This window comes from Dipodomys spectabilis, unplaced genomic scaffold, assembly GCF_019054845.1.
Source record: "Dipodomys spectabilis isolate Male_0828 unplaced genomic scaffold, ASM1905484v1 ptg000043l, whole genome shotgun sequence".
Classification (NCBI taxonomy): Eukaryota; Metazoa; Chordata; class Mammalia; order Rodentia; family Heteromyidae; genus Dipodomys; species Dipodomys spectabilis.
In genome coordinates this window covers 31,811,765-31,828,064 of record NW_024870720.1, presented here as the reverse complement: position 1 = coordinate 31,828,064, position 16,300 = coordinate 31,811,765, and the positions used below count along the sequence as shown (strand labels likewise).

The 16,300-nt window shown below is 41.8% G+C and overlaps 1 protein-coding gene across 1 annotated transcript in view; it reads right to left on the bottom strand.

Moving 5' to 3' along the window:
- Positions 1-15,708, bottom strand: part of Fras1 (Fraser extracellular matrix complex subunit 1) — a 448,626-nt gene extending 432,918 nt beyond the window's left edge. Inside the window, exons 1-2 of the mRNA XM_042678144.1 lie at positions 15,448-15,708; positions 6,433-6,464 (exon numbers count right to left, since the gene is read on the bottom strand). Of these exons, the coding sequence (XP_042534078.1) occupies positions 6,433-6,464; positions 15,448-15,523 (108 nt within the window). The 5' untranslated portion in view covers positions 15,524-15,708. The remainder of the gene's footprint in view (positions 1-6,432; positions 6,465-15,447) is intronic.
- Positions 15,709-16,300: the final 592 nt, after the last annotated feature.

Sequence of the window (16,300 nt, the reverse complement as noted above, 5' to 3'; positions counted from 1 at the left end):
TATATATTCTGTAGTCATCTTGGAGACATAAACAAAATGATGAACTATAAGTTGTAAGGCAATTTAGAGCAGAAAAAGAAGGTACAAACTTCTTTAAAAAAAAAAATAAGTAATAAAAAAGTGGATGGAACGTATGGCATGACCAAAAAATTGAAATATATTATCACACATAGTATAGGTTGAGCAAATAAATATGGCTGCCAAGCTCAGTTACATCTTCTAAATTCAAAACAAAGCATAAGAGATGTGTTTGTTAGCTTAAAACATCTGTTCCTACCACAAGAATATGAATAAGAATGAAAATGCATATGGATTATTCATCAATAAAAGTACAAAGTCTTTGTATTATTCCTCTCACACCATTATTCTAAGAAGATATAAATCCCCAAGTAGAAAACCAACACATCTGATTATGACACACAGCTTATAAAACCCCAACAAGGAAAAAGAATTCTGAGGCATTTACTGGCTAGTTGTCCCTACCTAGACCCCGAGACAAAACTGCTGCCTTCAAGAAACACACACTCAAGTCAAGGAATTTTTCTCGCCCTCAGAGAGTGCCTTAGGCAGAAACACACAGCTCTAACCTCCAATCTTCACAGTGAGCACTCAGATTAGAACAACCCGATTAAAACAGCTCTTATACCAAGTCACCATTACTCATTCCTGATTTTGTCTAGTCTCAATCTGAATACCTCTAATCAAAGGCAGCTTACTACCAGCCAGCATCTAGCACAGCAGTAAAGTGTTACACAAAAATTACGGCTTTACTATAAAAGATGTATACATTAACAAACTTCCCCACATAAAAAGAGCACATTACTCAGCATTTTTAAGTAAATGAAGAAGAAACACAGGCATTTGAAAGAAATAAAAAGTGATAACCTGTACTTCTCAAGAAAATAGGATTGGGAATATGCTTAAGGGAAATGAAAGAACTTGAAGAGTTGTTATTTTGCATGGCTCTTTCTGCTTTGTCACCTTTTTTTCTTTTTTCTTTTTTTTTCTTTTCTTTTTTTTGTGCAGTCCTGAAGCTTGAACTCAAGGCTTGAGCATGGTCTCTGAATTATTTTTTGCTTTTGCTCAAGGCTATCAGTTGAGCCATAGCTCTACTTCTGGCTTTTTGCTGGTTAACTGGAGATAAGAATCTCATAGACTTTACTGCCTGGGTTGGTTTCAAATCTAATCTTCAGATCTCAGCCTCCCTGAGTAGCTACGAAGACAAACGTGAGCTACCAGTGCCCAAATTCTGCTTGGTTGTCTTACATTGAGGGAAACACCTACAATTTTATTATGCTTAAAAAAAGTTTTTGCTCACCAACTTGCTAAAAGTATAATCCACTTTATCAGCAAAAGTACATCAAGCAGACAAAATCTCAACAATTACCATTTTTGATTTGAGGAAACGAGTAGTTTTGCTTCCCTCTGTTAAGTCATATCTATCTCATAACAACAACAGCTACTAAATTCATATTAATCCCTTTAAATCATTCCAACAATCCTGTGAAGGAAGTAGTTAATCTCCATTTCAGAGATGGAAAAAAAACTGAGGTAAAGCTCAAGGCTGGTGGTCTACCACTTAAGCCACACCTCCACTTCCAACTTTTTGCTGCTTATTTGGAGATAAGAGTCTCCAATATTTGTCTTTCTAAGCTGGCTTTGAACTGCGATTCTTATATCTCAGTCTCCTGAGTAGTTGGGATCACGATGTGAGCCACTATTACCCAGCCCCAGGAAGAATTTAATAAAGAAGCAGCCTTTACTTGTGGCAATTAAAATAAAAAGGACATGTAAATTCTTATTATTCAATATAGTTGGACAAAAGCAGCAGGTATGAGAAAACTTGAAAAGAGTTCATTCCTTTTTCTCCTCACACTGGATATTCCTGCCACAGTTAAACATATAACGTGTTTTCCTGGATGGGTTCCTGACTAAGACGACTTCACTTTTGCTCTTACCAGAGCTGATTTGGGTGAAAGTCTTGAGTTTAAAAGTACATGAGGATTATGAGGTAAGGAAACAAATCCAGAAGTGGATTAGTGTTTCTCATGGTATTTTTAGTCCCTTCTATAACAATTTCTGACCTGAAAAATACAAAGAGAAAAATAGAAAGGAGACAGCTGAAGTCAATACATAACTAAGAGATGGCTACATGTGGCTTAGGACCAAATCATCCCAGAATGTCACTGCAAGTCCAGAGAATTGCCAAGCGATGGAAAGCACAACACACTGAGGGTATAAATATACACACAGGTGCAGACATGGTCTCACACACACACAATACAAACATTCAATAAACAGTATCAGTACCCTTCTGAATGCTTCTTGTATTAAGTGATGAATTTACTGCCTGCCCAGTAATGTGGACAGCCTGGGTTAAATGGGAAAGGGTTAGCCAGGGACAGCTGGCTTTTGCAGGAGGTCAGAGACAGAGACTGGCAGAGACAACTGCATGACAGGTGCAGCAGGGGAGGGGTGGGCATATAGGACCAAAGGTAAAATTTAAGCTAACGGCTCAGAGACAGTATGCAGCCTGGCTTGGCTGTGAGAAACAATGCTCAATGCATGGGCTTCGGAGTGAGAGCCAGGTTTGAACCCTCCCTTCCTTCAGTGCTTACTAGCTATGTAAACTGTCAAATGATGTACACTTTCTGAGCTAGCCTTAGCTTCCTTATCTGTAAAAACTGTACTTGGTTCTGAGATTGTTGAGAGAACAAAATACTTGTAAATACTCAAGCACTGTCGCCTCCTCTGGTTATTCTAGGTTGGTAAAAAGGAATTTTGTTGTGGTGTAAAAGTACACGCCAGGCATGTGTTCCCCATGCAATCTTATTTAATCCACAAAATCCCTTCAGAAGAGGCTTTAATGGTGCCATTTCATATCATGGGCCATAAAGGTTCCAGAAGGTTCCAGCGCTGGTTGTCAGTAGAGCAGAAAGAGTCCAAGCTAGGTATTCAGACTGTCAGAGTCATAAATGCACCAGTATCTTACAGCTTCATGAGCAAGTGAAAAGATGGCATCGGTTAGAAGCAAATTCACAAAATAGCTAGAGGGTTAGCAATTAGCAGCAAACATCTAAATCCATGCTTTCATTTTCTTGAGGTTTCAGAATTTTTCTGGGTAAAGCTAATGCTAGCCATTTTCAAGCTGACCACCTCTATGCTTCTAATCACTCACCTGCTGAGTGAATGAATGTCAAGAACTTCACATGTCTCACCCAGTCTCCTCAGCCATGAATGTGGGGAACTTGTACTGCATAATCTCTGAAGTCACTTCCAGCTCTAACAATGTGAGAATGTAGGAAGAATTTAGGGACACATGCTGCCATGCTCAGAGCCAGCTCTTGAGTGATTCTTTTTGCAATAGAAGGCTTCTGGCACAAAAAGTTGTTAAATCCTAAAATAATAGGGTATAATGTTCTCAAATTCTTTATTTTAATCAAAACTATACAAACTGAGCCAGGCGCCAATGGTTCACACCTATAATCCCAGCTACTCAAGAGGCTGAAAGCTAGGCAATCAAAGTACAAAAACAGCTCAGACGAAAGTCTACAAGACTCTATCTCCAATTAATCAGCAAAATACTAGACTAGAGGCATGGCTTAAGCAGTAGAGGGCCAGCCATGAGCAAGAAAATTAAGAAAGAGTGGGAGGCCCTGAATTCAAGCCCTAGTACTGGGCACACACATACACACACACACACACACACACACACACACACACACACACACACAGATGGAATGTATATATGTACATATACAAAAATATGAAATATACGCATATATGCATGCAAACATACACACACAAACTACATTCATTTTCACTGATGTAGGGACAATGCCTTTCTTCAACACAGGCATGTGGAAAGAGAGAAGCAATAAATCACACAACTATTTATGCCCATAATGCCATAGCTACTATGTCCTATTTCTTTTCTTTTCTTGCATGTGTGGGTGTGTGCTTATGTGTAGTGGTGCTAGGAACTGAACCCAGCACATGTCAGGCAGTCATTCAATGTCCTTAAAATGGAAAGAGAATTTAAAGTGCTTACACATAAATATAAAAGAAGAAGCTCTAGCTTTTTAAGTTTTTTCCTAGATTATTCTAGCTGTTTCTCCTACGTGGATTGACTCACCTTTAGAGTCTCTGTAAAGTATTCAACAGTTTCCTTAGAAACAAGAACGCTCGTTTTTATATTCCTATTTCAGCAGTTTAATTAAACAATAAGTCAGACTGTCATTCCTCCTTGCTAGGCTTCCAAGGGCTCACCCACCAAGAGAGAACAAACACACGCCTGTGCAAGGCTTGACATGCTGTGTCCCTGCCCTCCTCGCTGACTTCCTCTCCCACCACTTTCTCCCTGGTTCACTTGTTCCAGCCATGCCCTCAAATGCAAAGTGAACTGTTGCTCAAACTCTACAAACTACTGATCCCCCTAGAAAGCCACAAGGCTCGCTTAAACTCACCTTTTCTACAACTTTGCTCCAGTCATCTTGCTTCAGGTAGCTGCTTCTCCTAGCATTGGATTTTCTCTCTTTCCACACCCATATTGGTTTTTTGTTTTTTATCACTGATAGCACACCTAACTGATATTCTATAATATTTTATTCACTAGGATTTTAGCTTTAGGTGGGCAGGGAATTTTCTCTGCTTGCTAATGTACCCCTGTATCTAGGACAGCAGGTCTCTACTTCTCACCAAAAAATAAATGTTTAGTAATAATAATTATTATTATTATAATAAATGTCCTACCTCTCTAATTGAATTGCATAAGTACAATACTAGGTACCTGAGACATGAGCAGGGCTAGTAACAAAGGTAGTCTTGGTAAACAAAGACTGGTGAGTTCAGGAATGTGCAGGTACAGAAAAGTATACCCCACTAGCTTTGAACAGCCATCAGCCTTGGGATTAGCCAACGCTGGACCCAAGTATAACAAGATTACTCATTACATACTATGCATTACCTCTCCCTTAACTTGGTCTAATTGAGCTCTCCAATCACTTGATTGTTTCACACTAAAATGCACAAGAACAAATAGTAAAGTTAAGTGTGGAAGATGGTCTAGGTACAGAAGAGAGTCTGCTACTTGTTTTCAGATACAGACAGAACAACAGAAAGAATACAGATCGTCATATTCCAGTCCATGACTTTTAGCAAGACTCTTCATCTCTCTCTCTCATCCTTAGGTCCTTATTAATAGGGGGAAGATTTAAAATATTATGTGATCTGCCTATTTCATTGGTCTAAATCTCAGATGAATCAACAGCTATGAAAATATACTTTTAAAAATTATGAAGCAATTCTATGTCATGAACCATTCTCTTTATATTAGCATAGCTGACTGATTTATCTATAATAACTACAAAATTGATTATATACTTCAGAGCACTTTGATTTTAAAATGGTTGCTAAAATGTATTAAGGAATAAACAGAAAGGCAAGTCTGCTTCCCGAGGCATGGAATGAGAAGGAAAATGGCTTTTTTTCTGATTCAAATATGTAACTCTCCAGAAAAAGAACTGTAGTATATAAAAATCCAATTTAAGAATATTTCTGTGAATATCTATAATTATCTAGATTATTGCATGCATCACATTTTTTCGTGTATTTTATTTAACACCACAAGGATAATCCAAGATGACTTGTTAATATCATACATGTCAATAGCAGGTGGTGATGTAAATGAGCAAATCCTTTCCAATCAACACAGTTCAGTTTTATTATAGCATTTATTAAACCCAAATAAAAAAAAAAGTGGTGAAGAATGACTTGTCATACCACTTATGAGAGTTGATGGAGTGTAGACAGTCTTTTCAATAAGGCTTTAACACACTGTTATGCACCATGGTACATTATTAATGAAAAGAAATGCCTGAGACATGCATCAGCTTTTCCCCCAAGTCATTCTGCCATCAAATTCAAAATCAATTCTACCCTAGATGCCAAAGGGTCAGAGATAAAATGTTCATTTGTTTGTCTCCCCCCCTAAAAAGTCTAAGTTTATCATTCAAAGAAACAATCAGAAATCTTCCCTATTCTATTGAATTAGTAATAGTACTATTTTTGAGAATCAAAGGAAATGGCAAATATACCAGGAATATAAACAAACTGTGACCTCATTTATATATGACCAGAGGTCAGGATCTCATTTTCTCTTTGATTGAAAAACTACATAGGACTGGCACAGAATGTAAATGGGGGTGGGGAAAACATGAATTTCTCTTCCAGAACCTGAGAATCCAAATGGAAATAATTCACTTTAGGAAAGATATTAAGTAATTGAGCCTGATGGGATCAGGGTGAGAGTTAATCCTCAAACTATGAAGAAAAGTAAACATATTTTACAATGACAGGATCACTTCACTTGTTCACCCCACAACCTCAATCAAGCATTGTGCATTGAAAAGAAATGTATTAAGAATGACTTACTGCCACCAAGGACCCTTGATAGACACAAGCACCTGTGAAGAAAAACAAAACGAGAATTAAAAGCCATCATAATCAAGCAATGGGCACTGCCCCAACAGGCTTACTGCTAAACTACATCTAGAAATATGCATCCGAATCAGCAAATTACTTCTTTCAAATCTTAAAAAGCTTGAGCATTCTTCTCCTGGGGAAATAAGCCCATATACCAAAACAACGTTTTCTTGGATATACATGAAAGAATGGATTATTAAAACATTATTTGCATATTAAAATAAATGTATGTATAATGGCATCCAGTGTTATTTCCCTTGTGACAAGTCAGGGACACCTCTGTGATCCAGTCTCTATTTACCTATCCAAGATTCTCTTCCACATTTGGCTGATACAAATTCCCCAGGCTAATCCAAGAGGCCCATTTGAAATCTAACAATAAGCATCCATGTCTCAAGGCTTTGGTTCATTTGCATTTTTTTCAAGACATATAATGGGTCTATTCGAGCGAGGTCTTTGAACTTGATCTCATCTCCTTTAGGAAATTTTTCCAGCCCACAGAATTATGTCCTTCTTCCTTTGAACTCATATCATCACTCTGTGCCTGAATCATTTACTTAAGAATTCATTTTGCATATTTCCCTTGTGGCACTCCATTTATTATTGCTATTATTGTTGTTATTATTAGGGTTGTTTTTAAGCTTGGTCTCACTATCTACCCCAGATGTAGCCCAGTTTGAACTTGAATACTATGCCTCCCAGCCAGTTCTGTAACATAAGACCTTCTGCCTCAGCTTCCAGAGCTGAAATTACAGACCTGTACCATCACATCTGACTATGAATATGTGCTTGGCATGATGAGCCTCCACCCTATCACCACACACACACACACACACACACACACACACACACCTAATTCTTGCCTTTTATAAGACAGTATGTTCCTCTATTCCTCTTTGGGGGAGGTTAAGCCACTTTAGAGGAGAGTTATATAGATGATGGTTATTTCAAAAGAGCTCATCTATTGAGTTCCTGCCCTCCAAAATCCTTTTCACTCCATTTTTCTTTCTGATGGGCTGCTTATGAACTGATACGTCTCTATATTTTCCAGTCATTAGGCACTAAATGAAGAAAAACAGATGATTTGTTTCTAAATGGAAAAGAAGGCTGTATTTGACTGGGGTAGCATCTATATTCCGACTAAGTAGTATATCATAAAACAAATTTCTAAGTCTTTATTTGAAAACAACATAAAATTGCAATCCTAATTTAACCAAAAAAAAGAGAAAAACAGATGAGGTTCACAACACTAAATTATAATATATGCAGGCATTTGTCACAAAAATACGTATCAATACACAATCTCAACCAATTTTTGAGCAGCACAACAGGTGTTGATTAACCTGGAACAGGTGTGAAGTGTGCTAGCAGCTATTCTTCTAGAAACTGAGAAACTGCACAACAGACTCAAATAGCACAGACACACCAATGTAGATGCAAACTTGACAATGTGCCACTGTTGGTTTTCCCAAGAGGGAGGGACACAATTACTCCAGAGCTGGCCTCTAACAAACCATTCATGAGGTACTAAAAACATTAACTTCTCAGGAGAGAATTGTTCTACCCTATCCACACATAATAGAATTAAGAACAATTTCTAAAGAAAACAGGACGATTATTTCCACTTAGGTTTGAATCAAAGATCTCTGAGGGCAAATTCACTGAAATGATTTTTATGTGCTTGACATTCAAATAAGAAAAACTTGAGATAAAACCTAGAGAGGAAATTCTTAACTGACTTACTTTTCCTTAAGAATTTTCTTTTCCAAAGACAGTATTACAATCTACAGTATGCCATAGAAAAGGAGGTATATTTATAGATGTATAAATATAGAACAGTCATATGTATCTTAAATAGAAATGTACACACATGTCTATATCTATAGATAGATTAAATATATGTTTGTTGATAGAATTCACTTTTGTGCATGTATGTGTGTGTGTGTGTGCACGTGCACAGACTGGTTTTAGGGCTTTACCTCAGAACCTGGGCTCTGTCCTTGAGCTATTTTGTTCAAGGTTAGCACTCCACCACTTGAGTTACAGCTCCACTTCCAGCTTTTTGGTGGTTTGTTGGAGATAAGAGTCTCTTAGGCTGGCTTCATACCGTGATCCTCAGATCTCAGCTTCCTCAGTAATTAGGATTACAAGTATGAGCCATCAGCACCTGGCTACAACCCACTTTCTGATATATGTGTCTGTCAGTCCTGGGGCTTGAACTCAGAACCCAGGAACCATTCTACCACTTAAGCCACATTTTGACTTCTGGCTTTTCGGTGGTTAATTATAGATAAGATTCTCAATTGTAGATAAGATTCTCATGGCATTTCCTGGCTTTGAACCCTGATCTTCAGATCTCAGCCACCAGTGGCTACAATTTACTTTTAAATTACTTAGACATTTTCTTACTTCTGATGTTGAAAAACATAATAAAGATCATCACCACTGAAGTACATTTTAACAAAATTGAATCTTCTTTCAGATCATTACTCTTTTAATGGCTAACCCATGAAAAAAACACATTAACAGATAAAATTGCATGGAGTATCATGTACAATGTTTTCAAATATATATATATATGTATATATATATATAACCTTTGAAATAAAGTTTAACATTTAAAAAACACAATGCTTACTATCTTTATAATAAATTCATCTTCCTCTCCAGTCAAGTATTGTTTAACAATGAAAATAGTTTCTGAGAAATGTTTTCATAGGTGGTTCCTGCCTTTGGCACAGATTACAGTGACATAAGCTAAGGCACACAACATCACCATTAAGTGATTTAATCTTATAGAACCAGTGTAAATAGTGTGCCTTGTTAACAAAAACATTTTTATTACACATGAGCCTATAATTTTATTTCTCTTCTCTACAAAGCCAATTTCTTTTCAAAGCTGCCTGAGAAATCAAGTATCTTAAGAAGTAACCAACTATCAGTTTTTAAACCATTTTTGGAGTTGGGCACCAGCGACTCACAACTGTCCTAACTACTTACAAAGGAAGGATGAAAGTTCACAGCCAGCACAGGTAAAAAAAAAATTCAAGAGACCTCTTTCTCTACTCAGTCTGAGCAAGGTGGCACATGTCTGTCATCCTAGCTTTGTGGGAGGCTGAGATTGAGAGGATGGAAGTTCCAGGTGGCCCCAAGCAGAAGATTCCATAAGACTCCTCAGTCAAAGAAAGTGGGAGTGGTTTGCATGCCTACCATCCCAGAAACAATGAGAAGCCAAAATTAGGCAGATTTTGTCTAGGTATGTGCCTGAGCTAGAAGCAAGATTAAGGCAAAAAAAATAAAAAGGTCTGGAGGTGTGGCTCAGCAGTAGAGTACCTGCCTAGCAACTGGGAAGCCCTGAGTACAAAATCTCTGCATTCCTGAACTATATATATGTCACAAATAAAGTGTTAAAGCACTTGCCTAGTATATACAACGCCCTAGTTAAATCCTCAGTAGAAGCTGGAGGGCGAGGGGGCGGGGGGAGGGAGGGAGATGGGACTTTTTTTGAAGTTTAGAGAGAACTTATAAACTCAATGCAACATGACTACATGAGGTTCCTAGGGAAGAGCACCGCAACCATAGGTGGTTAAGCCAAGGATCAGCTACAGACCCAAGTCAAACGGTGTGAAGCTGCTGATAAATACAGATAAATAAATATCATTAAGGAAAGAAAATAACTCAATTTGGGTCACTCTATGATGCACACTTTCAAAAGAAATAAGCTTTGCCCTCTGAGGCCCTTCCTAAAACAGAACACTTCTACCCAGAAGGCAGCTGCATGAATGAGTCTCCATTAACAGGATTTCCAAACCCTCATTTTTACTCTTGGGAGAAAATAAAACATTCCAAAATGATGCCCAGTACTATCAAACATTCATCACCACCCAAAGCCAGATGCAGTCACCCAGAACAAGCATATTTCTCCCACACTGTGGCACATTACACGCCTACAAGCAGATGAAGTTGGAAGCCTTATTGGCATTGGGTGCTGGGTGCTGGGGCAGCTCCCGGATCAGAATTAGGACAAAGAGGCCTTTTCGCCAATCCATTGAGCCATGTAACATGGAAAATAAAGGTACTCCCTCCACTCATCTTTTTTTTTTCCTTAAGGAGTACTAGAATGATTACCAGTCCATTCACGGTTTGCCATTTATTATTTTACTTGAGCTTTAAAGAAACTCCAGCTCAAAGTGAATTCTGAGAGAGGGTGAACAAGTAAGCTGTCTTCAAAGGAAAACTGGAAAAAATAAGACAAGGAGAGCTAGAGTTCCAAAACCAACTACACGGCAAGACAATTTAAGTTCTACACTGCAGGGCATGGGGTAAGCCTAGGTTCTGAGATTGAGCTGCTCCTCTCCCTTGTGGCTGGGTCATTTCTTGTAGGTCACAGGCAACATGTTACTGCATGAAATTCAAAACAAGTAAATGAATGTTTTGAAGACTTTTACCAGTTGTAATAAATTCTTGCCTGAGACACCTGTAAAATATTGGCATTTTCAAGGAAATCTTGAGGCATAATTTATATCAATACTTACACTCTATTCACCATAGAAACTCTAAGTTGAAAACTCAAAGAATGAAGAAAGTTAAACTCAAGAGAATGTCAGGCTCATTAGTTGAAAGGAATAGTAGCCGATAACAACCATAAAAATATAGAGATTCGAAGAACAGAGTATCACAAAATATGATTCATTAGGAACAAGCAGCCACAAGTTGGCATTTAAATGTTCAAGTTTTATGTTGTATTATAATTCAGCATATGGCTGTATAAACTGTGGAATAGTTAAAATAGAATGACTGACAGGACAGCTCATGTCCTGATTACTCTCAACTAGGATTTTGACCAATTAATACAGTGGTTAAAATGAAAATGAACTACATAAGATTTGGCATCAGGATCCAATCTATCAATCTATCCATGTGGTATAGCGTGCACATGACAGCTTGTAACAGAGCACAGTGCACCTTGAGTAAAACTGCTACTGAAATACATGGCAGTGGACATGGATGGTTGTGTCCTCATGAAAGGATAAACATCCCTTAGGAAGGGTAATACTCAGAATCCAATCCCTGGAGGGGAATGAATGGAAGTACAATATATTACAAATAAAAACTTATGACAACAACTCTTTGTGTGTCGGGGCTGGGGGGGGGGGGGGGGGGGGGGGGAAGGGACGCTATTACTGAGGCTTGTGCTCAGGGCCTGAACACTGCCCTTGAGCTTTTTGCTCAAAGATGGCAATCTACTACTGAGCCACAGTGCCACTTTTGGCTTTTTGCTGTTTAACTGGAGATAAGAATTTCACAGACTTTCCTGTCCAAGCTGGCTTCAGACCATAACCTTCAGATCTTAGCCTCCTGAGTAGCTAGGATAACAGGTATGAGCTATAGGTGCTCAGCTATATTACCTCTTTATTTCTACCAACAGGTACTTATAAAAGTCAGAAGGCTCCAAAGTTGTGCTCAGTAACAATCAATTGGAATTAGAAAAAAAAAATCAATATTGGAAAACCCAAGGAACAAATATTCTCATATCCTAACTAATAGTTTAATAATATTAACAATTTTGGTAAGCACAACATATGAGGTTTGTTCTTATTTGTTTTGATGCCCATACCCACCCCACCAGCCCTATGAAGATCCAGATGCTCTCTGTAAAGGCTTACAGAATGAATAGTGAAGTGAGAGGCTATCCTGGTGGGCTAATATCTTCTCTAATAGTGTTATAAGTGTGCGTGCCTCACCAAAAAGACTCTTCAGCCAAGAGCAAAACCAAAAATGCTGATCTGCCAGTAAATAAAAAATAAATAAAAGGAAACGATTCTTTCCAGTGTAATCCTTTCCAGTGTAGTCAGTTAATAGCATTTATGAGAGAGGTTATAGGATTAGCTACTATCACCCAGGAATGGTGGGACACAAACTGGAGCCTGTTCTCTGCCTCTAATCTGTCATCTTTCTGTTTCAAACCAGCTGTGAGTCCACTGAAACCTCACAAGACTTCCACATGCCAACGTAACTCAAGAGGCATGTCTACAGAAAAATGCCAAAATAGTTTCCCCATTCAGAAAGCAGCCATGTGAGAAGTTTCCCTAGTACTTTTGACTGCATGAAGTCCTCAAATCACAGTAGTTCATCAGATTAGCAATACAGGCCAATAAAAAAAAAGATAATATGCTAATAAAAATTCCCATTTTTCTTGTGACAAACTGTTATTTAGAAACAGAAAGTTGCAATTGATCACAAATAAGGCAGCAAATGTTGACCTCTTCCCTCATCCGTTTTTCTTCTGTAGTGCTGGGACCAAGCATAGAACCTGTGTATACTAAGTAAGAACTGTATTACAGCCACAATCTCTGATACCTCTACTTCTCCTTTTATCCCTCCATTCTCTTTGCTATGTTTAAGAATTAGCAAATGTATTTTAGACAGATTATCTCCTAGTAGACTTGCTCATTTAGTAAGTGACAGAAACACAGCCCAAAGCAGTTAGATGGTTCATTTAAGGTCAGCTAATCATAGAGGCTGGTCTACAAGTTATGCTTCAATGAAAAGAATGTGATCTGGTGATATTTGCTCATCTGGCCAATATTCTTGAACCTTCACTATTATAGGAGCTAAGCCAGATATAGAAGTAACCATAAGCCATCATAACTTTTCAGCAAGCACATAGCCTTGAAAGGCATGACTGTATCAACTCTAACTATGGGGGGAAAATGAACATTAACTAGATAGATGTATGATATGACTGAAAACTAAATAAAACACAACAAATTCTAACATGCACAGAGAGGCCCATGTAAATACCTATTTCTTTTCTGGTTTTAAACATGATTCCCTAGGTTAATAATAAAAACTTGAGGAAATCTCTAAGATCCTTATGCTTTCCACCTTAAAAGGAAATCTCTTAGTTGTAAAACAAAAAAGATTTTACCAGAACTAAATTGAATGTTCTATCTGATGACAGCTGATATTTTTGTCTGTGAGACTGGTAATCACACCGTTAAGCAAAATAAAGTGATAAAGTTTGTAGGGTGGTTAGCATAGGGCCATGACTATTTTCAATTCATTATTAGATAAGCATCATTATGACTTGTCTGGAAAGTCTCAGACATGCCTTCTCTGAAAATGGACTTAAACAATTAGATGCAAAGTTTCCAAAGAATCCTTGAAGAGATATACACAAACAGCCGTACCAAAGTTCCTAAACTTTGCACACTGCATTGCCCAACTGCACACTGCATTGTCCAAAGGGCACTCTACAAGGCTCTTAATATTAATGGCTTTATGTCATTTCAAGAGATTTCATCCAGAGAAACTACATCATGCCAACTGCCCCCTGGTGAGCAATCCTGGACTGGACGCATGTTTTCCACGTTGCTGGGGTGTGTATGATTCTAAATAAGAAACTCTCACCAAGTGAAAAATCGGAATTTTTCTAAGTCCGAAGCTGAGGTTTGGGTGGCCTTGCTTGACTTCCAACCGGTTAACTATTAAAATCAAACCTTACAAGTTTTCCTTCAGGATGCTCAGACACACACCTACACAATGTCTATTTCTGCAGGTTACGGAGCAGGTTTGCAGACCGGCTGCACAAGCCCCCGGGGGGCGGGGGGGTGCTTCCCCTAGGATAGAACCCTTCGATCTGCTTCCCTGGAGGGAAGCGGCCAGGTGGCACTGAACCAGAGGGAAAGCCCGCTGCTGGGCGCGCATTTCCAAGGCCGGGCCACTTCCTCTTGGGACTGTGTGTAGTAAAGAGGAGGTGTTTCTCTGAGGTCTGGAAGTCTGAGGCAGGGCTCGGCCCTCCTCCTACCCCCGCGACCTCCAGCGAGGGCGGGGCGAAGCCCCTCTCCGCACCCGGGAGCTCCCCGGCCCCAGCCATCCCGGGAGAAGGCGCAGCGCCCCCAGCAGCCTGGGCTAAGGCTCTGATTGGCGACCGGGCAGGTGAACTGTTCCTCCCGCAGCTGGTTGAATAATGACTCGCGCCAGAAGAGGAAGCCGAGAGCCGGGCGCTGGGGATGAAGTCTTCGAACCTCAGACCGCGGGTTCCTTCCCTCCGCGCAGCGAGTCCCCCTGACGCCCTCACCGGGCCGCTTTCCCCGCTCCTCAAAGCTGGTGGGAACTCAGAGCCCCCCCCCCCGCCCCTCGCGATTCTGGGCCTAGACCCCCACGACACCCCGCCCCCCCAACTCCTGCTTTATTCAGTTATTTATCTGCGTCTGAAATCATGGCGACAACTCTGGATTCCTTGCTCCCCGCGTCCAGCTCCCAGCCCCTGGGCGACGGAGGCGGAGGGCAAAGTAGGAGAAAGAACCAAACTCAGCCACTTTTCCTACCCCTGTGCAGGCAGGCAGACAGACAGACAGACAGACAGACTCGGGTCTCTTAGTAGTGGGGAGACCTGTTCTCGTGCAATTGAATTGCTCACGTCCAGAGCGCGCTCTGCTCGGATAGTTATAAAATCTTCCGTGGACTTTTCGGAGAAGACTTACGGGGGGGGGGGGGGGAGCTAAGGTGGAGGAGCTGAAGCATTTTGGGCACAGGTATGAGCCATTCTTGCTCGGCCCTCATCAGTGCTTGGGGTAGTTGCGTTTCCTCCGAGGGTGGAGGGGGGGGGGGGGCAAGGTGGAAATGGAGAGAAAGAAAATCCAATTTCACAGATGCCCCAGCCAGCGGCCGGCCAACCACCCACCCACCCAAACACACCTAGGGCAGAGCGGGAGGCTGGGGCTGGGGCTGTGATCTGGATACAAAACAATCAGGAGCAGGGAATGTACTCGGGGAGGGGTGGGGGGGAGTCCATTCCAGGTCCACATCCACCCACCCCCAAAAAAGCCACCAGAAACTTCCTTTCGACTCACGCCACCACAAAACGCGCCGAGCATTTTAAAACTGCACGCACACACACACACACACACACACACACACACACACACACGGCACCGTTTGTTTATTTTCTTTTTTTACCTTCTGAATGATGCATCAGGGCTGCAAATGTCGCCAGCGCCAGGGCCACCCCGAGCCACTCTTGGAGGACACCCATCGCCGCCTCGGCTCCGGAGCTGCCGGAGCCCAGCCTTCCGCATCCAAGAACCTGCCCTCGGCCGCTCCGCCGGCGTCGGCGCCGCGCGCCCCGGGGGCGCAAAGCGCTGTGGAGAACCGCGGGGCGTTTACCCGGGAAAACCAGGCGCTGCTCCCGCCCAAGAGCGGCGCTCCCAGCAGCCCGGGGGCGCCGGGTCCGGCCGGGGATTCGATTTCCCCCACTCGGAGCTTCCCAGCAATGCAGAAGAAGGACTCCAACGTGGGCTGGGAGAAGACGACGCTGGAAAGTTGCGGGTCTCGGGGCTGCCGGGATCTCGCAAGCCTCGCTGGGTGCCGGGTCCGCGGGCTCCCGGGTGGCCGACCGCGGGGATCGTGGCGCAGGTTGGCTTCCAGCAGCTTTGTAAAGTTCTGCGTCGGCGCTGCGTCGGTGGAGGGGGGTCGCCGGGAACACACCCCAGCACGCCGCACACACCCTAGCTTCTGGGCCGGGTCACCCCGCGCCCCGCGGACCTGGGCCTCCCCGGGGGGGGGGGGGGAGGCTTGGGCTTGGAAACTTTGCGCCGCGCTGCGGGGAGCTCGGGGACTCGGCCGCCCGCGCTGCCACCGCACCGCGCCGCGCCGCCCCGGCTGCGCTCTGTGCCGCAGCCGACGGTGGGAAGCTCGGGAGAGGACGCGGGCGGCGCGGGGGGCGGCGCTGCTACTTTCTTCGCCCCCGCCCCCCTCCCTCGCCTGCCTCGGGAGCGGCACCGGGGCGCGGCCGGCTCCTCCTCGCCCGACA